The 25,196-nt window shown below is 37.3% G+C and overlaps 1 protein-coding gene across 1 annotated transcript in view; it reads right to left on the bottom strand.

The window, feature by feature from the left end:
* NDC80 (NDC80, kinetochore complex component) overlaps positions 1-25,196 on the bottom strand; it is a 34,319-nt gene that overhangs the window by 8,151 nt on the left and 972 nt on the right. The window contains exons 2-13 of the mRNA XM_005697068.3: positions 24,277-24,386; positions 22,767-22,844; positions 19,465-19,588; positions 19,190-19,362; positions 18,400-18,502; positions 16,480-16,569; positions 13,371-13,464; positions 12,212-12,318; positions 11,280-11,424; positions 9,671-9,876; positions 5,864-6,016; positions 3,583-3,672 (exon numbers count right to left, since the gene is read on the bottom strand). Coding sequence (XP_005697125.1) covers positions 3,583-3,672; positions 5,864-6,016; positions 9,671-9,876; positions 11,280-11,424; positions 12,212-12,318; positions 13,371-13,464; positions 16,480-16,569; positions 18,400-18,502; positions 19,190-19,362; positions 19,465-19,588; positions 22,767-22,844; positions 24,277-24,377 — 1,464 coding nt within the window. The 5' untranslated portion in view covers positions 24,378-24,386. The remainder of the gene's footprint in view (positions 1-3,582; positions 3,673-5,863; positions 6,017-9,670; positions 9,877-11,279; positions 11,425-12,211; positions 12,319-13,370; positions 13,465-16,479; positions 16,570-18,399; positions 18,503-19,189; positions 19,363-19,464; positions 19,589-22,766; positions 22,845-24,276; positions 24,387-25,196) is intronic.

The raw sequence follows: 25,196 nt of genomic DNA, 5'->3' as shown, positions 1-25,196 counted from the left end.
TTTTCACGCCCACCTTTCCAAACAAATAAGAATTTGCAAAGAAAGATATTATATCACCAACACCGATTATAGTACAGGCATATATAGCAGACTCTTAAAAAAATACTTGCTAAATAAATTTTAATTGCTAATATTTAAACTTTATACTTACATCCATAAGTGTGATTGGTTTTTCTTCTTTTGTGGTATCTTCGTGGTATAAGGGTTAAACTAGCCTTATAAGCAAAATTTCTTAAAGATAGATTTTTGTATTACTTCATAATTTAAGTGAATTTCCTCCATATTTATAGTGTATCCATTTCTCATTTTTTCTTGAATGATTTTGGGAATTATTTTAAAGTACTTATCAGATTGATTAGTTTTGCTATTCTGTTTAACCTTTACTATTTCAAACTGCTATTTTATCTTATGCCATCTTAACTTGGTTAAACTACTTGTCAAATCAAAAAATAGTTTTAGTACCCTAATATTCATTGCAGCACTGTTTACAATAGCCAAGACATGGAAGTAAACCAAATGTCCACAGACACAGGAATGGATTAAGAAAATGTAGTGTATGTATATATATACACACACACACCATGGATATTACTCAGCCATTAAAGAGAATGAAATAATGCCATCTGCAGCAGCAAGGATGGACCTAGAGACTGTCATACTGAGTGAAGTCATACAGAAGGAGAAATACTGTATGACATCTCTTAATGTGGAATCTGAAAAGAAATGATACAAGTGAACTTACAAAACAGAAACAGACTCACAAACTTAGAAATGAACTTAAGGTTGCTGAGGGGAAGGATGGAGGGAAGGGATAGTTAGGAAGTTTGGGATGGGCATATATACACTGTTATAACTTAAAACAGAAACAGACAAGGACCTACTGTATAGCACAGGGAACTCAATGCTATGTGGCAGACTGGATGGGAGGGGAGTTTTGGGGGAGAATGGATACATGTATATGTATGGCTGAGTCCCTTTGCTGTTCACCTGAAACTATCACATTGTTAATCGACTATAAAAGTTAAAAATAGTTTCAGTTTTTAGTCTCTGAAGCATACGACATCACTGATCACTCCCTTTTTTTTTCTAGTTTTATTGAGATATAATTGACATATAATGTTGCATGGGTTTACATGGGTAGACCTATGGCTGTTTCACGTCAATGTTTGGTAGAAACCAAGGCAATACTATAAAGCAATTATCCCTCAATTAAAAAAAAAAAACACTGCATGGGTTTAAGATGTACAGCAAGATGATTTATGTATATATTGTGAACTCTCTGGTCCATGAAATTCTCCAGGCAACAATACTGGAGTGGGTTCCCTTCTCCAGGGGATCTTTCTGACCCAGGGCTTGAACCTGGGTCTTCTGTACTGCAGGCAGATTCTTTGCTGTCTGAGCCACCACGGGAGCCCCTTCTCACATCCTTCTCATATACTGTGAACTTTTTACCACAGTAAGTTTAGTTAGGGTCACTCTCTCTTCTTTACTTGGCTTTTATAGTGTATCCTCCCTCTTCTGATTATTCTCCAACTATTCTACTTCCTTCCTTTGCCAGTCTTTTGCTACTTTCTTCTACATATTCTAAGAAATGTCACCCACATCCCTGGCTTTAGACCCAGTATTCCTTTTATGTTTTCAATCTATTGCTTCAGCTTCCTTTTGGTTGTCTCTCATGGAAAGCAAGCTCAACATCTCCTGCACTGCCCTGGCCACTCCTAGCCTCATTTTCTTTCTAATCTATGTTGCCCACCCCAGAAAAACGGAAGTTACTGCTGCTCCTCGTTTCTCTCCTAGCATTCATTCAGCCACAAAATGTTTAGGTCCTGCCTCCTTAACATTTCTTCAACCTGTCCCCTTTCTTCATTTCCTCCCTTCATTTCCATAATTTCCTACTTGAGTACTACAGCTTAACCTCTTAATTTCAGTTGCCTTCCCTCTCAGCCACTTTATTCTATGACCAAAGGAGTCTTGCTGGAAAAAAAAAAAAAAAGCAAATCTGATTAGCATAATAGCATGTGTTAGTCTTCCCCAAATGGGACTTTATATTTCATATAAGCTTTGGTTATATTAATCTTTGGGACATTGACATGGTACCTAAACTATAGTAGGCATTTCATAATTGCCTCCCTACCTTGCCCAAATTTTCCTGCCTATAGCCTTTAAAAGTTTCAAGTAGTCTGAAACAGATTTGTCAAGAGGCTCCTATTGCTTGAAATTCATACTTTTTTGAGTCTTCAGGTTTACTGTCCACTTCATCCAGAGAGAAACTGTACTGAAGGGGGCTACCACTTCACCTCAAATAATCATCACCACTGGGGCACACTCCTTAAAGCAGTCCTAATTCTTATCTTTTCCCCACACTATGATAGTCACAAAACCCATACATTTGTAGAAACCCTAAATTATAATAACAATAGTATCATGAAACTCTTCACTTACCTAACAACTTTTTCTAGGTGTGGGAGGTGTGAAAAACTTTCTAATACAAAGTAAGTATTGATGAAAATTTGTTAACATAAAAAAAGTGTGCGTTACTTTCGAAGTTATTTGTGAAATGCATAGATTTTATTTTCAGATGAGAAAAAATTAACAAGCTTCTATTCTCAGAAAAGATAGGACTTCTTTTGTATCTTAAAATCTGTTAGCCAGAACACATAGTTCTCTAAGAGTTGAATTAGCTAGGGGGTTGCTTTAATTGTTTGGTGTTATATAAACAAATGGGCTTCCTTGGTGACTCAGACAGTAAAGAATCCGCCTGCAATGTGGGAGACCTGGGTTTGATCCCTGGGTTGGGAAGATCCCCTGGTGGAGAGCAAGGCAACTCACTCCAGTATTCTTGCCTGGAGAGTCCCCTTGGGCAGAGGAGCCTGGCGGGCTATAGTCCACAGTGTTTAAAAGAGCGACTAGGTACTAACCAAGTAAATAATACCTTTTGTTTGTATTTGAAGAGTTTTAAACTTTTCTTAATCTACTATAACAAATGGGATTCTCCAGGCAAGAGTACTGGAGTGGGCTGCCATTTCCTTCTCCAGGGGATAACAAAGTTTACCCCACCCTAAAGGTTATTGAATACAATAGTCTTCTTTCTCAGCTATATTGGTGATTGTATGTTTCAAGTATCTCAGAAACAGGAATTTTCTGAACCTACTTTCAGAAACAGAATTTTATAGGCATTTAAAGTTGAATCTCCCTGAATTCCATGGTCCTGAATGAAGAATCTGGTAAAGGGAAGTCTCTTATCTATCATAGCTAGTTAGCTTCTAACTGCAAATGATATATACTCGCTTCTAAGGTAGTCATCTCAATTTCCTTTTACTATAAAAAGGAATATTACTAAATCACCTCAAGTTATAGGAGGTGATTTGCCATTAGAAAAAAAGGGAGATTTACTCAGTTTCATATCACTTCATCATTAATGATATGTGAAGCTTAGAATGTTTAAGTTACTTAAAAAGTTACTTCAAGTGTTTCTAGGTCAAGGATATACCTCTCATTTTTCGTATTATTAAAAATCCATTCCTTAGCAATTGGAAACCACAAAACATTATGTTTGTTTATAACAACTGTTTCATTACTTACTTGTTCTAAAGTATCCTCTAAACCCATCTTTTTATTTAGAGCTTTATTAATTTCTTCTTCAGTTTGGTTCAAGAGTTCCTTGAGTGGCGCCTATAAAACACATAAGAAGGCCGGTTACATATAATTTCAAAAAGTTCTCTCATGAGGAATCTTTTGGAGATAAGAAGTGAAGCCATGGTGTTTTAAATCTAAGTTACTACACCACCAATAAGAAAATAAAACTAATTGTACTGGAATTTCCGTAACTATAGACTATAACTTGCTTTTGGTTTTGAATACCTGCAAAATTCTAGATTGCCTTCTCTGTTCTGGAAATTCACTGCTATTGCTTAAACATTCTTTAAGTACATGTAGTTTAATGTTATCTTTCTTGAAAACAAATTATATGTAGGTTTTATTTTTATGCTCTGTTCTCTAGATGCATCATTTTCCCCTTAATCCTTTCCAATTCTTTAGCCTTATAATTTTATTTCTTCTTCATTTTTTTGCTCCCCATTCTAACTCTGTTGTAATAGCAGAAGACTTGAAACATGGTGACTGTCCACCAACAGGACTGGATGTAGAAGCTGCGCAAAGCAGGACTGAGGCTGCAGACGGAACGAGGAAGATCTGGACCCTGTCAGGGAGAGGGCAATTTCCCTGCCTACTTTTCCTGAGTTCCTGTGGCAGGACTTAACAGAAGAGTGAGAGAAAAGGGGCTCTGACCACTTTCCCTTCCACTGGCTTTTTCAGTCTGAGGGCTAGGAGGCTGACAAGGTAAGAAAGCTTAGCTTACGCCTGCCTTTGTCAGATGTCCCAGGATTTCTCAGTGGCCATGGTTTTCCAGCTGGTGATTGCTCAAGTTGGCTTGCCAAAACTGGGCAGCAGGAAGGAGGTGTTCTCTCACCCACAACTCTTATAAAGTACACAACTCCACGGCATTTAGTACGTTCGCAAGGTACTCTCACTCTGTAACAATCTCATCGCTCCAAAGGAAAACTCTACATGTTTTCAAAACCAAAGAACTTTTTCCAAATACTACTTCTTGGTAGACAGTTGGGGCTGCATCTTCTTGATGCTATTTTTATTGTCCTATTTCTAGGGGGCAAAGAAAAGATTCTTCTTTTCTGAGCATATGCATTCTTTTTGCATTGGGTAATCTTTTCTACAGTAATTTGATCCAGAAATTGTTTTCTTGCACTAACATATCAAACTACTCAAAATGCAGGTGAGTAAACTCTATCTGCCTACCTACCAAGCAGCTGTTTGAGAAACATTAGAGTAAAAGATTAAATGTTCATTGGATGCATTTTTTTTCTATTGAAAATGAGCTTATATTAATCAAACTCTGTCTGCCCATAATCTGCAATATGGAAAGCAGGGAATGTATCTTTACATGTGTTTTTTTTTTTGGTGTGCTGTGCAGCTCAAGAGATTTTAGTTCCCCAACCTGAGATTTAACCTGGACCTGACAGTGAAAATGCTGAATCCTAACCACTGGACCACCAGGGAATTCCTCTTTCTGGGTATTTTATCTCAGCATCTAGCTGGTATGGAATATAGTTAATACTCAATTAATAATTCATGGAATGAATGAATGATTCTTAAGAGAAAAAGACACACGGTTTTAGACTTTGACATTCTTATATTAAAAACTATTTTGAAAATTAACATTTTGAAGGGGCACTTAAAATTTTTCTTCCTCAAATTACATCCTTGGCCATATTTGAAAATTATGTACAGTACTCTGATTATTGGCCGCTGGTGGTACTTAATGCTCTGTTATACTTCATGCCTTCCTTTGTGTCCTTGTGCCTGAAACCTTTCCACAGATCACCCCATAAATATCTCATCTTTGAAGATTTCATTCCAGGTTCACCATTGCTGTAGAGACTTCTCTCAGTTGAGAAGAACTGATCTTGTTAGTATATCTTGTAAAGACTTCTAATAAAGCATGTATAAAGTATTTTGTCTTTCTTCCTTGAGATGAGTAATAGCAACTTGAGAGCAAGCATCAGGTCTCACTTTTGTCTTAATAATCCTTGCATCTACTTTAATATATAATCAAATCTTTTAGAGGAAGAGAGGGAAGATGAGGCTTTATAATTCGAAGAGTAAGGTACAACAGAGAGCAGAGGTCTACTGCCAGGAAGAAAGAGGGCAAGTTTCAGTGTTTTATTTCTACATTTAGTCCTGAGTTATGGACCTGCTGAAGTTTAAGTTAAACTGTTGGTTATAAATATTATGAGCAGACATCAATCATATCACTTAAAAACCTTCTGAAGTACTCACGATTACGTACATAAACTTGAGCTCTGTATTTGACAAGGCAGTTTGCACCAGCGTCAGGATTAAACTTAATTTCAAAGTCATAACCTTTGGAATTTTCAGCACTCTTAGGGATAAGTTTTAGTTTTCTAGCCAATTTATGATACTCTGCTAATTGTGTTTCAATCTGTAAGAAGAGAACACAAAAAGAAATACTGAAACAGTTCCATTCCATATGGTTTTCAATTGGCATTTTTTTTTGCAGCTTTACTCAAGATTATGTGTTTTTCATTAGTTTTAAAGTTGGCATTTTTAGTAGTAACAGTAGCAGTTTAAAAAAATAAAGAATGAAAGATTTTATTCACACTAAATCTTAAGATAGTTTTAACACCATAATTAATTAGTAAGCAATATGGTTAGACAGCATCACTAACTCAATGGACATGAGTTTGAGCAAACTCTGGGAGATAGTGAATGACAATGAAGCCTGGTCTGCTGCAGCCCATGGGGTCACAAAGAGTCGGACATGACTTAGTGACTGAATAACAACAACAAAATACTACTGTTCCTCCATCTATCTGACAAGGAGTTTGGAATAAAAGTCCCATGTTGAGGTATTAACTAAAATTCACTTTTTAAAGTACCAGACAGAGAAATTATGACACGGGAACAAACCTTAGCTTTGTCAACGTACAAAATAAAACATTTATTTAAAATGAGCGAACTGTAGTCACTCAAGTCTCTGAATGTTATTTCAACTGTTTTGATAAAAATAGTTTACTAACACATTCCACATTTCCCGGTCTTTTCCCCTCCGTTCAGGGTTCTGTTCAAATTACGTCATCAGCAGGCTTTCCCTCTAACATGACACCCCCAATTTCTCTACCCTCTTACTTTACCCTTCATAGTACGTGTTACCGCCTGAGAGAGATTATTCATGTGTTCGTCTCCATCACCTGAAAGCAGGCTCCATGAGAGCAGTTGCACCCCTTGCAACTAGAACAGTACTTGGCACAGAGTACTCAGTATCTGATGAAATAAACAAACCTGCAGAGTCTAGGCAATTTGTTTTCATATAGTTACCATCTATAAAATGAATACTTTGAAAGAAGGCAAGGGCAAAAGTACCTATCAGAACGTGCTTAAATAATCTTCAATTTCCAAAAACTTAAAAGCAACACTTATATGCAAAATTAAAGATTTCATATTAATAAATCAGGAAATCATTTCAATTACTATAATTTGTAATACAGCAGCTCTCCAGGGATGACTGAGGTATGGAGTTCTCTCTGGCCTTATACTAAATAACCCTAGGAATTACTGGTTTTCACTCAGATTTTGCTGTTGTAATAAAGCAGTTTTCACAAGGCCAAGCGCTCCACCCTGCCAGACTGTGGGGACAGCAGAAGGAGACACATTTCTCCTTCCCCCAACCAGCTCAGACAGAGAACATGCATCACATTTCTCCTCAAGAGTCTGGAGGTAGCCTCAATGCCCATCTCAGCAAAGAGCTCCAGAAGGGGACTCCCAGTCAGAGGTGGCGGGTGGGATACAAATCAGTTTGGAAAGAAAACTAAGGGGTGGACTCTTTATGCTGGACTTCAGTATTTTGCCTCCATTCTTTAATCTCTCCTACTCAGTACCCTAAGGTTTTCTTCTCACTGACCATGGCCCAACTGGCCCCTCATTAGGCCACTGCTTACCCACTTCCTGGGTAATTTTCTTCTTTCAGCCTGATCCTCCAAATCAAAAACAGCACTCATACAGCTAGTTTGAGCTAGTTAAGCAGAGTTCACCTAGTCTAGAGATTCACAACTTCCTGCCTCCCACACAGTGCTTGAGAGGCAAAATGTGCTAATAACTGTTGAAGTGACATTTCAGGTTCACCGACCTGGTCTAATCACACTTCAGTTTGTAAATAAGGGAACTGAGGCTGTGAGAAGTCAGATGTGCTGAGGTCACATAAACATGTGATGGTAAACCCAGGGCTACAATAAAGGTTTACCAAATTCTAGGTTCAAAGACCTTTGCAATTACCATCACTGGCTGTTTCTCAGAAATGCATATTTTTCTCTTTTATACACAGGGACAGAGATGAGCAGGTCACGAGTACAAGGGAGCACAGATAATTAAGGCAAAGCAAAAATCTGCTGAAATGGCTCAAAAAATGAGGCAGTGCTTATTGCTCAGGCTGAACTGTGCATATGCAGCTGTGTAAAATACGGACTTTTAATAATGTAAAACAGTTAAAACCTGACCAAGAAGCTGTTTGATTATGCTTATAATGAACTTCACAATATGATCAGGGTGAAAAACCCGCACTGCCCCCATAGGCAAACGTAGATACTTAAAGGAGCCTTTTTTAAAAGACAATGCCTTCCAGGACTTCCCTGGTAGCCCTGCCCTTCCAATACAGGGGACGCAGATTCAATCCCTGGTAGGGGAACGGAGAACCTACTTCCTTTCAGGCCTTTCTTAAGGGGCCTCTGTCCACTCCCAAGATACTGGTATTTCCAGAGTTCTATCTTCCTCCTCTGTATTCTTCCTTGGTGAATTCGTCTACCCTGTGGCTCCAATGACAATATATACAGATTCTTACCAAATCTATACTGCAAACTCAGGTATTTAATGCTGCAGTACAGGCCCATGTAAAATAGTCTGTAAGATATTTTCATTTAAATGCTGCATGGGCACAACAGGTCTAGCTTACCATCTCCACTCCTGACTGCCAACTTCTCTATCTCTTCTTTTCCTAAGTGAATACTACTACTCATTGCCTGCCCCATCACTCAAACCAGACCCTGGTGTTGGCTCCCTTCTTTTCATCTCCTTATTCATTCTACCTCCTAAGCAGACAGAATCCACCCATTTCTTTGAATCTCCACCAGCGTTATCTAAACTTCAGCCTGTAATTTCTACCAATTACTTCCCACAGATGTTTATCTGACTGCGTTGCTTCCTTCTATCCATTTTTCACATTATCAAAAATGAGATCTTTCTGAAATGTGATCTTATGTATTTAACGTATTAACGGTCTGCTTCCTGGAGCTTTCAGGATAAAGTCTGAGCTTCTAAACGTGAAAAGGATATTCACCATCTGGTCTTTCTCATCCTTGAGTCTCATCTTCACGCCACATCCCTTGCTGTTAGGCTCTAGCCACATGGAAAGCTCAGGACAGCAGTGTCCCTGGTGCTGCTTCCTCCCTAACTTCCCTACACACGTCACTTGCTGGCTCCCCAACCTGGCCAGGCTAATCCTCCCTCCTCACATTCCCCATTCAGCTCAGGTCTTACATCTGCAAGGAAGCCTTTCTGAAAACCACCGCATCCATCACCCTACACTATGCACACCAAAATGTTGTTCATGTGTACTATAGGCTTCCTCAGTATGCAGTGGAGGTCTGATCTCATGGTAGAGAAATGTCAACTAGAACGGCAGTTTCTTGAGTTCCTATGTCGTTTTATGCTCCCTCTGCACCCGACATGGTAAGTGGTACACACATGTCTGAGCAGTGAGGACGTAAATGAAGAAGTGACTCATGTCCACTTTTAGAATAAAAGGCCTGGAACTTATGAAAACTATTTCCACGGCCTTAGAGACATCTTTTGTTCATTTCTTGGTTCACTATTGGAAAATACAGGCTATCTTAAGTATGACCGAGAAATTGGGCTATTACTGAATTGACATGAAGGGATGAGTCTGGTTTTAGTAAAATGTCAATGCTGAAAAGTTTTACCTCTTTAGCCAATTTATTCTGCTCACTCAGTTCTTCTAAATTGGGACGGACCTTTACAAAGCTAAGTTCTGATGAGGTGCTGCTCTGGGAATGGTAAGACATACCGTTTCTTTGCCTCGGGCATATTTCAGCTCCTCATTCCACAACTGCTGCTGTTCAGCCTCTAGGTCCTTGGTTAATTTATTAATGGTCTGCTGCAATTCATTTCTTTCATGATTTATTCTCTCAATGTCTGCAACCGAGTACTTCTGGTTGTCAACAATATTCTGTAGTCGAGAATTCTCCTGTTTCATTGTTTCACATTCTAGTTCTGCATTGCAAAAGAAATAAATTAAGTTCCTTCAATTCTAGTTGATTAAGATGTCTAAATTTCCTTGTCATTATGGAGAACAAATATTAGTGGTCAAGTGTGAACTATTTAAAGAGTTGATGTAGAGCAAAGCTAATATATGTAATCAGACTTACTTGGAAAAAAATAAATCAATTTATTTATTGAGGACAGATAATTACTGTCCTTGATACGACAGATGATCAATATTCCAAAGAACAAGAGTTAAATCAAATAGCCTAAGGAGTATCTACATAATGCCTACATGAGACAGACACAGTCGTAAAACCCTTAAAAGAATAAAATCAAACTAGGCAGAGACCTGGGAAAATAGTAAAGTAGGTCCACATAGCTATTTATTTTGTAAACTGCCAGCCAATGGCTCTGTGATGTGTAGATATCTTTCTTTGTGCTACTTTTGGCACCATAGAAGCAATTCATGGGCCACAGTATTTTCAGTTTTATGATTAAGATCTATTATCTGTTTATGAAACCAAGGTTGGGAGCACACAAGATATAAACAAACTTTCTTTAGTTGGGCTTTTATAGCATCTTTTCATGTTATTTTTAATCAGGTTAAGCTGTGGAGTAGCCTAGGAGGTACTGATAGTGATAGAAGATAAGGCAAATATAGCAGACTGAGGCTGGCAAAGATTTAAAAACCTGGCATATTAATTACAAGGTGGAATTGAAGATATGTTTATGTTCAGGCAGCATATGTTCTTAAGATTAGGTCCCTCTTGGCTTCAAAGAGTCAGGTATCTGAAAACATGTTAGAAGGTATAGTAGGTTGAATCATGGTCACCCAAAGATGTGAAGTCCCAGACCCTGGAATCTGTAATCAATACTTTATTTGGACAAGGAGTCTTCACAGATGGGATTAAGTATTTTGCAGTAAGGAGATTATCCTGGATTATTGAAGTGGGCCCTAAAGGTCATAAATGTTCTGAAAAGACAGGCAGAGAGGAATTAACACAGACAGAAGAGACACATGCACACAGAGAAGGCAGTGTGTAGATGCAGGCAGAGACTGGAGTGGCGTGGCCACAGTCTCAGGAATGCCATCGGACTCCAGAAGCTGGAATAGGCAAGGAATGGGCTCTCCCACAGGGTCTTCAGAGAAGGTGTGGCTCTGCCAGTTTCCAGCCTCTAGCCTTCTGTGAGTGGATAAATTTCCACTGTTTTAAGTCACCAAGTTTGCGGTAATTTGTTACAGCAACCTCAGGAAACGAATATAGAAGTCACTAAAAACTTGGTGGCCTGCTACCAACATTTACCATTGAGAGGCAAAAAGGTATGGATGACAAAGACTGCTCTGTATGTGCTAAGTCCCATGCATGCTCCCACCCCAGTCTAAATGAACTTTCAGCACTAGTTGTGCTTACCTACTCTAGAAATTTCTTCATCGAGACCATTCAATTTCTGGTCAAGAATGGCTGAATGAGACTCCAAATTGCTCATGTATGCCTGATACTTCTGAACATCTGCTTGTAAAGAAGTTTTCAGTTTTCTCAATGACTCTAGACGATTCTTTAAAAGAAAAAGAGTATGAAGTTATTCTTGTCAATAATCATTTCATACTTTACTTGAAAGTAAAGCAATATTCAAATCCGTCTTAAAGAAAGGTAAATTAGAGTTTTCTTTTCATTTTTAGAGGGAGTCAAAAAGAACTAAAAGGGGAGTTTACTGTTATTACCCAATTGAAAGGAGTATTTTTCAGAAGCCAATTTGGGATAGAAAAAGTCAAGGGCCAGATTGAAAAAGCACAAACATTTAAAAATCTGTTACTTTATGGAATATTTCAATATCATAATACACAAAATAACATTAGACATCTGGACATCATCATTTAGCTTTTAGAAATCCCTCAACATACAATATATTATACAAACTCGTTATCATTCTCTTTCCATGGATTACAAAGCTCAGGACCTCTTGTTGGTGCTCCCATGAGGTATGTAACATGGGGACCTTGTTCTAAAGATCCTTTTGATCTGATGTAAGTAGATAAGATTCTTTCATCATATTCTGAACACCATTAGTCCCAGACCAATAGATCACAAGGGAAAACAAAGCTTTAGGGAGACCAAACATGTTTTCATTAGGAGTTGTGGCCTATATTAAAAAAAACTTAACTTTTAAGAAGCTTATTTTGCTAATGCATTTCCTAATGCAAATTTATGCATTTTAATGAATTTTGCTAATGCATTAGAAATTTTTTTTTATCTTTGTATAAAGAAACAGCTAGTTTTCTCCACAGAGATCCAAGAGTGTCAGTAACTGTGGAAGCCTATTTAAGATTAGCATGTTTACTAACCGGTTCTTTTTCTCTTTCTTGCTCCAATCTTGCAATTTGTTCATTCAATGCTCTGTTTTTTGCTGCTAATGATTCCAGCTTGGAAGCATCTACGTTAAATAAATCCTCTGGAGAAAAAAAACCCCAAAATTTCATAAGGTCTCAGATCTGCCTAGGAAATTCTTCCCCAGGTTTTCACCATTGCTCTCTCCCTCACTTCCTCTAGTCTCTACATAAAACCCTCGCAGTGAAGGACCTCTTGCCCTCTGCAAAACTGCAATCCCTCCCTGCAGTCCACTGCACTCTCTGCCGCCCAGGCCTGCTTCATTTTCCTCTGTAGCACTTACCACCGTCTGACTTACTGTTCATCTGATTATTGTCTCTGTCTAATAGAATGCAAGCTCATGAGGGCAGAGATTTCCCTCACTCATTAATGTATCCCTGGTGCTGACACGGTGGGTGGCACACAGTGTGTATATAATAGTTTGAATAAATGAATATAATCTATATGCTTTATTATAACTGAAATAGCAAAGAAGTCACTAGAGCTTTTGGTTTTAGATCACTATGAATTTTCCTCTTTAAAAAGAAGCCCAACATCACATACTCTGCTTGTTCCCTTTCTCATGTGGACACACTGAAACCATCCTCACTATTCTCCAGAAAGGTATATCCCACGGATACACAAGAGAATGCTTTCATTTTTGGGGCTGAGAGTGGCAGGGTATCCTCCTGTTCTGAATGATTCTATAGTCTTTGCAGGATAGCTTTACACATCTTAAACTTACCTATTTTACCTACCACTCTGGCATTTTATATATGACTATTATAAAAAAAGAAAAACGATGTAAAATACCTATGAAACATTTTTTAAAAGTTAGCCAGTAAGTTCTGAATGTCACTAGATCATAGCTGAGTGGAAAAATAATTTCTTTCTTTGGAAATACAATGGCCCCTTAACTTTTTGACATGAATTATGGGAGACCATAGGTCTTTTCACTAACTGGTACTTTACTTATTAAAATAATAAAGCAAGGACATCCTTTATTTCTCTCCACCAAAGAAGCAGTTATAATAAAAATAAGGAGGTATCTAATACATTCGAAGTGAGGAGCTCATATAAACATTCAGCATAGTAAGATAACCTACACACCAGCACACTAGGAGCAAAAGCACTTACTCAGCTTGGACTGCAGCTCTGCATTCATCTCGTCAAAGCTGTCAGCACCAGTCATGAAACTTTCATAGCATTTTATGGTGTAGTCCAAAAACAGCTAATTGGGTGAAGCAGATTTAAAAACTCAGTCGTGAATCTCTATTTAGTTTGTTTCACTTTTCTAAGTGAAAATTTAAATATGAATGAAAATAATGAAAGTCAGGAATACCAAGTGGTTACATGAACTCCTGTAAATGAGACACAAACCTAGGGAATATCATTAATTATGCTGCACAGATTTACTCAGTCTGCTACTTCTAAAGTGAATAATGAGGATTAAAAGAACACTTAAATTTGAATAAAGGTGTTATTTAGTAAATGGTAAAAAAAAAAAAGCCCAAAAAACCAGAAAAGCCCATAACTTCAGAGAAGGGTTTTGAGAAGGTGAGATGATGCTTATTAATGCAAATGTGAGAAACCTATATGCAGGTCAGGAAGCAACAGTTAGAACTGGACATGGAACAACAGGAAGAGGAGTACATCAAGGCTGTATATTGTCACCCTGCTTATTTAACTTCTATGCAGAGTACATCATGAGAAACGCTGGGCTGGAAGAAGCACGAGCTGGAATCAAGATTGCCAGGAGAAATATCAATAACCTCAGATATGCAGATGATACCACCCTTACGGCAGAAAGTGAAGAGGGACTAAAAAGCCTCTTGATGAAAGTGAAAGAGGAGAGTGAAAAAGTTGGCTTAAAGCTCAACATTCAGAAAACGAACATCATGGCATCTGGTCCCATCACTTCATGGGAAATAGATGGGGAAACAGTGGAAACTGTGTCAGACTTTATTTTTTTGGGCTCCAAAATCACTGCAGATGGTGACTGCAGGCATGAAATTGAAAGACCCTTACTCCTTGAAGAAGTTATGACCAACCTAGATAGCATATTCAAAAGCAGAGACATTACTTTGCCGACTAAGGTCCGTCTAGTCAAGGCTATGGTTTTTCTAGTGGTCATGTATGGATGCGAGAGTTGGACTGTGAAGAAAGCTGAGCGTCGAAGAATTGATGCTTTTGAACTGTGGTGTTGGAGAAGACTTTTGAGAGTTCCTTGGACTGCAAGGAGATCCAACCAGTCCATTCTAAAGGAGATTCAGTTGGAAAAGACTCTGATGCTGGGAGGGATTGGGGGCAGGAGGAGAAGGGGACGACAGAGGATGAGATGGCTGGATGGCATCACCGACTCGATGGACGTAAGTTTGAGTGAACTCCGGGAGTTGGTGATGGACAGGGAGGCCTGGCGTGCTGTGATTCATAGGATCGCAAAGAGTCGGACATGACTGAGTGACTGAAGTGAACTGAAGCATCTTTGGGGATAATGAAAAATTTTAATGAACTGCTAATCATTTAAATCCAATTAATCTGACAAGATTTGACTATGAAAGCCAGAACATAATTAATAAAGACTGTAATTTACACTGTAACTTCAGGTTAAAAAAATGGCAAGGTTAGTGGAGATTTGAACAGTAGATTAGCACTCGATATTTATCCAAGGGAAAATAACACTCCATTTTGCAGTTCTGAGGTGTTCTGGTCACTGAGGTGTATCCTTTGTTAGGAGGCAAGGAGAACTGATAAGAATTTTCCACAGTCAGATGAAGTCAGCATCCCTTAAGACAAACCAATTCCCTCTGCCCTGATGCTCTGCTTACTAAGCAACCTTCTCATTACTTGGTTGATACGGAAGGGGTACCCTGAATAGGTGGCATGAGTATTCCTGTAACTGGAAAGATGGATCACTAGGGGGAAATAAATAGATTTTCATTCCTCTTCAGATGTGAATTTGGTAAGATGTCAATCAGTTTTCTTAAGTTTGGTTGATTTTTATTTTGAAGGTTTAAAAAAAAAACAACTGAGTCTCTAGATCCACAGAGCGGACACTCAGAACCTGGTGAAGTTTGGTATTTTGGTAATTCTTTTAAATTACATCAAAAATTAATTTTTAATTTAAAACTAAAGTAACTTAAAAATAGTACTTTATAATTTCCAAAGTGCTTCTTTATATACATTGTCATCTGAAATAACAGCTAAGACAGCAGGAATAACTTTGACTGGTTTAACCTTTAGGATGACTATCAAGAAATTAATAATTAATTTAGTAGGTGTTATAATTTTATCTGGGTAAAAACCGAGGTATATTTAGTCTAGCACACATATTGCAACATGGGAGGAGAATTCTCTCAAGAGGATCAGAGGCTTTCTAGCTGCTTTCCTAGCAGGGATCACCGATGAAGTATTAAGTCTAAAACAAACAACTAGGCAACACCATGGCAGTCAGTACATTTACCTTTGAATTTGAACCATTCCCTAGGTAGTAATAAAAGACGAGGTTGAGGCTATTTCTACTTTCTTTTTATGACAAGTGTTCCAGAAGGTGAAGAACAGAATTAGAACACAGGATGTTTATTTTTCATCTTAGGGAACCGCATAGTGATTGGTCTTTTATATTAGCTAGGGGAAACTGATGCTCAATCTCAATACTATAAATTTACTCCTTGGGGTGGGTGTTTGCTCCATCTGGATACATAAATTTGTCTGTTTCAGGAAACAGGGCGGAGTTCGTTACATAGTTTAGGCTCCATTAAAGGACCTTCTGAGAACCAATTTAGACTATTTATTTTATCTCAGTTACTTTTAGAAGCAGAAACTACCCTAGCTAAAATGGTCAAAACAAAACAAACAAAAAACCCACATGCCATCTATTTTAAGACCTAGTCTTTTATGCTTTGTGTCAACAAAATATATTAGAATAATGATGCCAGTAATGATTATCTTCATTCTAAAAGGGGAGAAAAAGAAATATATCTACACATAAACAATAACATGTTATGTTTTAATTCTAATTGCCTTGTCTTTTTTACTTAACATTTCCAAATTTCTGTGCTTATTTATTTTTAGGAAATTATAGTGTGAATCCAAGAGTAAATCCATTGACTAGTATTTCCAAAAATCAAATTTTAGATTTCCAGGAAGCAAAAAAGACAAGTTTTACAAAAGATTATGTTAATTTCATAATGACACACTTAGTAAACAGTATCAGACGACTAATGTTTATGGTAAAGTAAGGTACCTTATTATGCATAATTCCATCTTCAGTTTCTTCTCCCCAAGGCTGTCCATCATCAAATAAAGGTGAGCTTTCTTTCATGGCATTATGTAACTGTTCAGTATACAAACATATTAAACTGATTAACTTTATGAGAAAAACACATTTTTCAAGTTTTGCCAAACTTGTTTTCAGTGTCATCTTTAGAAGCATTTACATTATTGCATGATAAAGTCTCTTGAGAGGTTATTCTTTTAAACCTTACACTATAATCTTTTTGACAGTTTAATAACTAAGCCCCTAGGATTAAAAAAGGATGGGATCCATATTTAGTTCTATTCTACAAAGAAAAATATGCTTTCCTGGTGGTTCAGTCGTAAAGAACCTGCCTGCCAATGCAGGAGACCTAGGTGCAATCCCTGGGTCGGGAAGATTTCCTGGAGGATGGAATGGTAATCTACTCTAGCATTCTTCCCTGGGAAATCCCATGAAAAGAGGAGTCCATGGGATCGCAAAAGAGTTGGACACGACTGACTGACTACCCAATAATAGAGAAAAACATGTTGATCTTTTACACTGTTAGTAGCCCATTGAGAACATATGTATTGCTACACATTTTAACATAATTCTGAGAACTGAAAACAGAACTGCCACAAAAGCTAAGCCAGTAATAATGATTTATCTTAAATGAACTTAATTTTGGTACTCAAATGTTATCTGACTCCTTCAAAATGTTTAAGAATGTACTTTAGGTTGAATTTTACAATATAAAGTCTTCATTTAAACAAATATTTAAGCTGAAAGTGATAGCAAATAATAAATTATAGCAAAACATTCAGATGTTTATAATTAACAAGCCAGAAGGAAAATGCCTAAATGTTTTTAAGGCACAGAAGTTCCACTTCAGAACATCTGTTTTATAACTTGTTTTAAAAATAAAATTAAAAAATTTGCTATAAAACCTAAAGATACAATGCATATTTAGTATAATCAACACTGAGCTCTAAAAAAAATGGACTATGCATTAGGAGTATAAAAGAACAATCAATTTTCTTAGCCTAGCACTCATTTACAGGATTGCTGAGTGGGGATACTGTCCTGAGCCTAGAGTTGCTTGTCCTAGCGTTCCTTTCTTGTTCCAAAGGCACTCATAATCCCTTCTGTGTATCTAGAGTGGATGCAGGCAAGCTCGGTCAACTCATCCTTTACCTCTTCTTCACTTGACAAGGCCTCATGTGACAATCAGATTTAATTAAGATTGAAGACATGCAGGGCATAGCCCAAGATGAAAAACAGAATCTTCTACCTGTCATCAGGGTAGATAAAGACAGTTTCTGTTGCTGTGTCAAAGCTCCTTGTGAGAACTCTTGCTACTCTGCAAAGTTGAAGGTGAGCCTTATGGAGGCACAAACAGATCCCCAGAACTGGAGAAAAGACTCTTACTACAAGAACTGAGAATTCTGAACTGAGATTTGGTTGAAAAAATTTCAATCTGAAATCATATAAACTAGAAATATGGACTTGAGTAAACTTCTCTTATGTAAAGGTGTCATTTACTAACAAACCACCACTCCTCAATAATATAAAATATGAGAGGAGAAAAGACTGAGGAATCTGAGATAAATGTTCGGGGGAAGTTCCTACTGACGTTATTTTGCTGTTGTTTTTTTTTTGTTGTTGTTGTTTGAATTTTTGGGGGTTTTGTTTGTTTCTAGCTGTAAAACCTCATGAAAACAAATGATCTCCTTGCCTTTGGGATATTTCCCTTTCTCTCCTGTGGACTCATGTAGTAACATTTTGAAGAACATAAAACCAAACATGCTCTGAAAACTGACTCAGACTTGCAGCTAATTGGTAAAAGCAAGATTGGGAAAGAAAAAGAAATATTCTGAGGAGGGGGGGGAATCTTTCCTATGTATATATTTAAAATGAGAAATCAAATACCTTGATGCAGTCTATTAGCCAAACCAAGGCTGCCACAATGTGAGGCCATGTATGAGGGGCCCCCACTGTATACATGGAGCTTTTCGACAATGCAAAAGGATACCTATGAAAAATCAGAAAAAATAAGCTAGCATGTTAATTTTTATAAAAATAATGGCTAAATTAAGCAAGAAGTTACATTTTAAAAATTCCAAGTATATACCAACAGTCTTGACTTGTTTAGAAGTAAAATACTTGTCGAGATTCTCTTTGTCATCTTACTCACAAATGATTTTGTGTATTTTTTTGACGATTACTTTGTACACATATCCCCTAAGTCGCAAAACTTGACTTACAACCAATAGGCAGGACTTCTCTTCTGAAAGATTATTTGTTCCCTCAAATGCAACGTACCCTAAATAAAACTCATGTATGTACTTCTCCTCAAATCCATCTCTCCCTGTGTTTGTCCTATGCAGGCTTTTCTGGACTCTTATCTCACTCCATTTTCACCAGGCTTTGACACCTGTCTTCTCTGATCTATAAAATCTGCAGGATCTAGTCCATCCTATCTATTCCTTATAACATGAGCAGTTGAGGGCTTTATGATCTATCATCTGTATTTTACTAATAATTCCCAAATAGTTGTGTGTTTTTTTGCCTTTTCAATTGATCTTGCATATGTGACCCACAGGGGCCATCTTAAAATATACTACTTCTCTAACTCAAAACCTTTACACACTTATTGAGTTTCATTCTCCTCTGTGTTCCAATAATCTCTCTAGGCTAAAGAGAAATATAACATACAAACCCAAGATCTCTAAAGATTCTTGGAACCTCTTCTTCAAACTTTGTGTCAGGAAGTTCATACGAAGGGCAGAGGAAGCCATAAAGAAAAGTGAAGATCTTCAGAAAGTCTTTAACAGAAGGAGCTTGTAGAGATTTCATGGATACACTATACGCATAACCGTTTTCTGAAAGAAACTACAATAATTTTTATGAAATGTCAAATGTTTCACAATAGGAAAATTATTGAAAAGTACTTGAAGAGAACACTCACAGTTTACAATATTAAATATAAAATACCTCACAGAGCTGTCGAATACACTGCTGAATAAATGCTTTGTCATTAAGTGGTCTTGGGTCCTTGATTTTTTCAGAAGTGGAAAATATACCAAACTGACTATTCCGGGATCCATGTCCACTAGTTCTGCAAACAAAATCAGTCACAATTATTTCCTTCTGTGGTGAAGCCTAAATTATCTCAAGGCACTCTTACATATTTACTAATTTGGCTGTGCTGGGTCTTAGTCGCAGCATGTAGGATCTAATTCCCTGACCAGGGATGGAACCTGCGTCGGGCCACCTGCATTGAAGTCTTAGCCCCTGGATCACCAGGGAAGTCCCATGATTTTATATTTTAACATCAGCATCAAACATTAAAATTCAAGTCTTCAGTTTTTATTTAAACAGATTTCTCTTTATTCAAAGCAGAGAGAAAAAGAACAAATAATGAAGATTAAAGTATAAAATGAGGCGGGAAGAAATACTCTTCTGGTGGTTTGCATCACTAATATACATGTTATCCTCTAAAAATATGTGTTCTGAGTCCAGCAGGTTCTCTGCACCAACCATTTTCCAGGTCTCTTCAACAACCCAAATCCTTTCAACACCCTTCTCACCCCTTCCTGACTGCTCCTTTACTTCCAATCTCTTCATTTGCCATTATTTATTGTGAAAAAATTACCTTTGAGATGTTGAAATAAATCGTGTGTGCTTTTTTCATGAAAGTTATTGTCATGTGATATTATGTATCTGACTGTGATTTACCATAAATATGTTACTACTTTTTAGTCACTAATAGCTACAGCATACATGCTCTAAGCGCCATCCCCCCAAACAAAACTTCATTTGTTTAAACCTTTGTAATAATTCCTTTTGCTAATCTTTGCGGCCCAACTTACGTAACTATTATAGTTTATTATACTTGGAACAGTACTTTTCTTTATTGGACAGACTCCACAAAGCTGAGTTACAGCGAACATTGCTCTAATATCTCAACTCTGTTCACCAAAACAGTTTCTCCCTGCAAGTTTGCTTGCCGTTTTCAAATTCTCTTCTGCCCAGGCTCCCAAATCTCAGAGTTCTTTAGCTTGGGCCCTCTTTCACTGCTCTGTGCGACCCCATAGATGGCAGCCCACCAGGCTCCCCCATCCCTGGGATTCTCCAGGCAAGAACACTGGAGTGGGTTGCCATTTTCTTCTCCAATGCATGAAAGTGAAAAGTGAAAGTGAAGTCGCTCAGTCGTGCCGACTCTTAGTGACCCCGTGGACGGCAGCCTACCAGGCTCCCTCATCCATGGGATTTTCCAGGCAAGAGTACTGGAGTGGGGTGCCATTGCCTTCCTGCTACTCTAATTAGCTAATTTCCCCCCTGAGAATTTGCTAACTTGAGAACCACTCTTCTACCTACTGCTAGTAGTTAATCTTTAATATGTTTATGCATATTTTTTACCAAGGAATACATGCATAGACTCAGCTCTTATTTCACACAAAATACTAATAGCTTTTGAAATTATTAAAGTATTTCCTAACCAATCAAAATACTGTATTATTCAACTTACAGTTTAAGAGTGTAGGGTCTAGAACCAGAGTCTGTGGTTAAAAATGCTATCTCTGTTACCAGTTGTATGACTTTGGGTAAATTACTTAACGTCTCAGTGCTTCAATTTCCTTATTGATAAAATGAAGACAGTAACTATCTGCACATAGAGCAGTTCTCAGGATTGAACAGAAGAGACGTAAAATAGCACTTTTCTGGCTTACAAAAATGCTCAGCAAACATTAGAGTTTATCATCATTATCTCCATTATCTCTGAAGTTCAGCTCTGAAATCAAAGTTACATTATAAAAATTCCTTAAGATTTTTCAGCTAGAATGAACACCAGAGACAGTTTAACCTGGGTTTATGACAAAGATTTCTCATAAGGTAACAAATATATCATCTCTAAATATTTTCAAAGTAGTTAAATAAACACCTGTCTTAAAGTTATATTTTAAGTTTTGGTGAGATTGAAAAAAAAGTTTCTTTTGGAGTTGGGAATTTCTTTAGAACAATTAACTTTCTGAGGTATAATTTGCTTAGAATAAAATGTACCTGCTTAAAGCATACAGTCTGATGAGGTTTGATAAGGTACACACCTGTGAAAACTCTACCATCATCAAGATTAAACGCTTCCATCATCCCAAAGTCTCATCCCTCTAAACAGTCAATCCTTATTTCACTCCAGACAACCTGTGATCTACTCTAGACAGTGGTTCTCCAAGTGTGATCTAGGGGATCTGAGAAGTCAAAACTCTTTTCACAATAAATTTAAGGCTCTTTTTCACCCGTTTCTTTCTCATTCTCTCTCTCCTGAGTGTACATTGGAGTTTTCCAAAGGCTGGCTACATGTCAGATACTGCAGCAGACTGAATTCAGAAACAGAGGAGAATCTAGCTACCTTCTATGAAACCAGACATTAAGAGACCGCAAAAACATAAAACAACATCACCTTATTGAAATACGTTTGTTTTTAAAAAAGTGTTTTTTAAAATAAAGCATGTTATTTATGTTAACATGTAATAGGTTATTGTTATTTTAAATTGAATTAATAAATATTAAAAATTTCCCCCTCAGTTTCAATTTCTAATATAGTCAATATCTATAGAGATAGTCCATAAAATAAGAGTCCATAATATTTGTTTTTGTTGTTGTTCAGTCGCTAAGTCATATCTGGCTCTTTGTGACCCCATGGACTGTAGCATGCCAGGATTCCCTGTCCTTCACTATCTTTCAGAGTATGTTCAAATTCATGTCCATTGAGTCGGTGATGGCTTCCAACCATCTCATCCTCTGTCGTCCCCTTCTCTTCCTGACCTCAATCTTTCCCAGCATCAGGGTCTTTCTCAATGAGTAAGCTCTTTGCATCAAGTGGCCAAAGCATTGGCGCTTCAGCAGCAGTCCTTCCAATGAATATTCAGCATTGACTTCCTTTAGGATTGACTGGTTTGATAATATTTAAGAGTATTGAAAAGTCTGTGACTAAAATGTTGGACTAGATGACGATTCCTAATGTTAAAATGCTTTGATTCCAGAGTGTCTATGTGAAGAATTTTCCATCAAGTATTCACTTGTAACAATGAAACAGTGGTCTGAATGTTTTGATGTATCTTTCAGCATCATCTAAGGCAAATATAACCAATTTAACCATTTAAAACAGAGGAAAACAAGATTATAACTTTCTCTTGAAAGGGACAATGATATCTAATTTTTTGTACTTTGAGCATTTAACTCAATGTATGGCTATAAGAATCTTTTCCATTAGAATTAATAAAAAATATCATTACCTTTTACCAAATACAGAGGCTTTTCTTTCAGATGTGGGTCTGTTTATATTCAGTTTTCCAAAGGTTGATTTCTCTTTGCTTTAAGAAAAGGAGAAAAACAAACTCTTCAAATGAATGGAAAAATATTAGCTCAAGAGACTTTTGGAAATATGTTACCCATTCCCTACAAAAATAATTCAAAAGCATGAAAATTTTCAGCAGCAATTACAGTTGTTATAAATGGGATAGGCTTATAATATAGTATACATTTGCTTAACTAAAATGTTAAGAAGAAAGTAGGAAAACCCATATCTACATTGTTATTTTAATTATCTTAAAATATGCACATTTATGGATAACAACTTCAAAGGAAAATGAATAAAAATAGGTATTTTCAATCACAGACTGATAGTCACACTTAAATTTTGTTCTTTTGAGGCTTACTCTTTATTAGAATGTGGCTATACTTAAGAACATACATTATGTCAATTACTGACCAAAAATATTGACAAAAAGCAGTCTTTTAGCTTCTGACAATTTAAGGCACAGATCTTTTGCAGTTGTAACGTGCAAAAGTACAAAAAATTTCTCTGATTTCAGAAGAAAAAAATGTATAAATATTTCAAATTTCTAAAAGTAGCAGAGGCTCATACAATGTAAACCTAAGTAATTTAAGAGCAATTATCAAGTAACTTCATTGGAGAAGGAAATGGCAACCCACTCCAGTATTCTTGCCTAGAGAATCCCACGGATGGGGGAGCCTGGTGGGCTGCCATCTATGGGGTCGCACAGAGTTGGACACAACTGAAGCAACTTAGCAGCAACAGTAGCAGCAAGTAACTTGTACCTTGGTAATACAGGATTGATACAACTCATATAGATTACAAATAGCCTTCTCTTAATTTTAAGAAAATCATTCATAGGGAAAAATTAGTTTATGATCGAAAGTTCTCCCCCCCAGTTGATTTTTTATTGAAAACCTAAAAAAAAAAAATTGTAGTTGATTTATGATGTTACAGGTATACACCAAACTGTTTATTATACATTATTATAGGATATTGAATACAATAATAGCAAGTTCTTCTGGACACCTATGAATCTCCAGGAAATAGTTTAGAGAAGCAGTGTTCTATAGGTGGCTCCTAAACTGCAGTTAAGTGTCAGAGCAAGTAATGGTTTTGATTGAGAACTGTGCTAGTTGAATAAACTCAGTAAACTGAAAATTATAGCACAGAACCTGCTCAAACAAGCAGCTCTGAGGAAAGCAGAAAAAAAAGAATGAAAGAGCACTGAAGGGGAATTAGCAGTCCCTTAGGGATTGCCTTACAAAGTTTGCGGCTTTTGAGATTTAAGTATCAAATGAGATAAGACACAACATGGAGTAACGGGCCCACTCTCAGCCTTCATTGACTCCAAATCAGGTACCGCTGACAACAGACAAGATTCATCACAATATTACTCACACTACATCTTTGCATTAACTACCTTTACAGATTTCTCTACCAAAGACAATAAGGCATGAGGTACTCACGTTTGAGGGGTATGGAGACCTGGTTTATTTAAGTCTTGGGATCTTAATTCCTGCATAGACAGGCGGCCAGCACCACCGGTGGAAAATGAACTGCGTTTCATGCTTATGACCTGCATTCATGAATTTGGTATTAAACAAGTCTTTCCAGATGTAGATGGTACATTAAACCTCAACTATTATCTCATCCTCAAACAGAAAGGCAGCCAAGTTTCATTGTTCTTTCCTAGGTTATCTTGTTCATGTAAGGTGAAGTCCTCATTTACAGGGAATATTTATCTATTTGATTTCCTTTACAAATATTCAACAAATGAAAATTCTTACTAACTGCCTACCATGTACAAGGGAGTGTGCAAAGCAGCGCAAACAATAGAAAGGTGAATAAGGTATGATTCCTCTTCACAAGGTAGTAAAACCCTGAATCCTAGCTCAGATTACATAACCACTGTTGGCTCTGCCTATTTCGATGGGAAGTCAGAAGCTACCTGACAACAACTATCTCTGATGTTTCCTTTGGTCTCAAACCATTCTGTTTTCTTTTCCTAAAGTCCATCCTCTTTAGCTCTGTCCTTAACCTTCTCTTTCTCATTTATATTCTTCAATTACTGGCCCTCTTACTTCAGTCTCCCTTTTATCAAGGATAAATTATCTCGTCTACAGGCCGCTGCCCAGTTCCTCAGACTACATTCACATCTCACTCCCTTCCCACCTCCTGGGGTATCTTTCACTGAGAAACCTTCCGATCCTATTGTTACTTAGTCCAACCTCACTCTGATTGCTGCAGGACAGGCCAATTAATCTGAGACATGGTGTTGAAAGAGCTAACTGAAATGCCAGGTTCTTTTATAGATCGGAGATGCCAGGGAGGTGAAGAAATAAAGTAAAATGGCCATTAATCTTGAAAATATCTTAGAATGGCAAGC

The sequence above is a fragment of the Capra hircus genome, chromosome 24, assembly GCF_001704415.2.
Source record: "Capra hircus breed San Clemente chromosome 24, ASM170441v1, whole genome shotgun sequence".
NCBI classification, from domain to species: Eukaryota; Metazoa; Chordata; class Mammalia; order Artiodactyla; family Bovidae; genus Capra; species Capra hircus.
The sequence above is the reverse complement of the archived record's forward strand: the minus strand, read 5'-3'. Positions and strand labels throughout refer to the sequence as shown.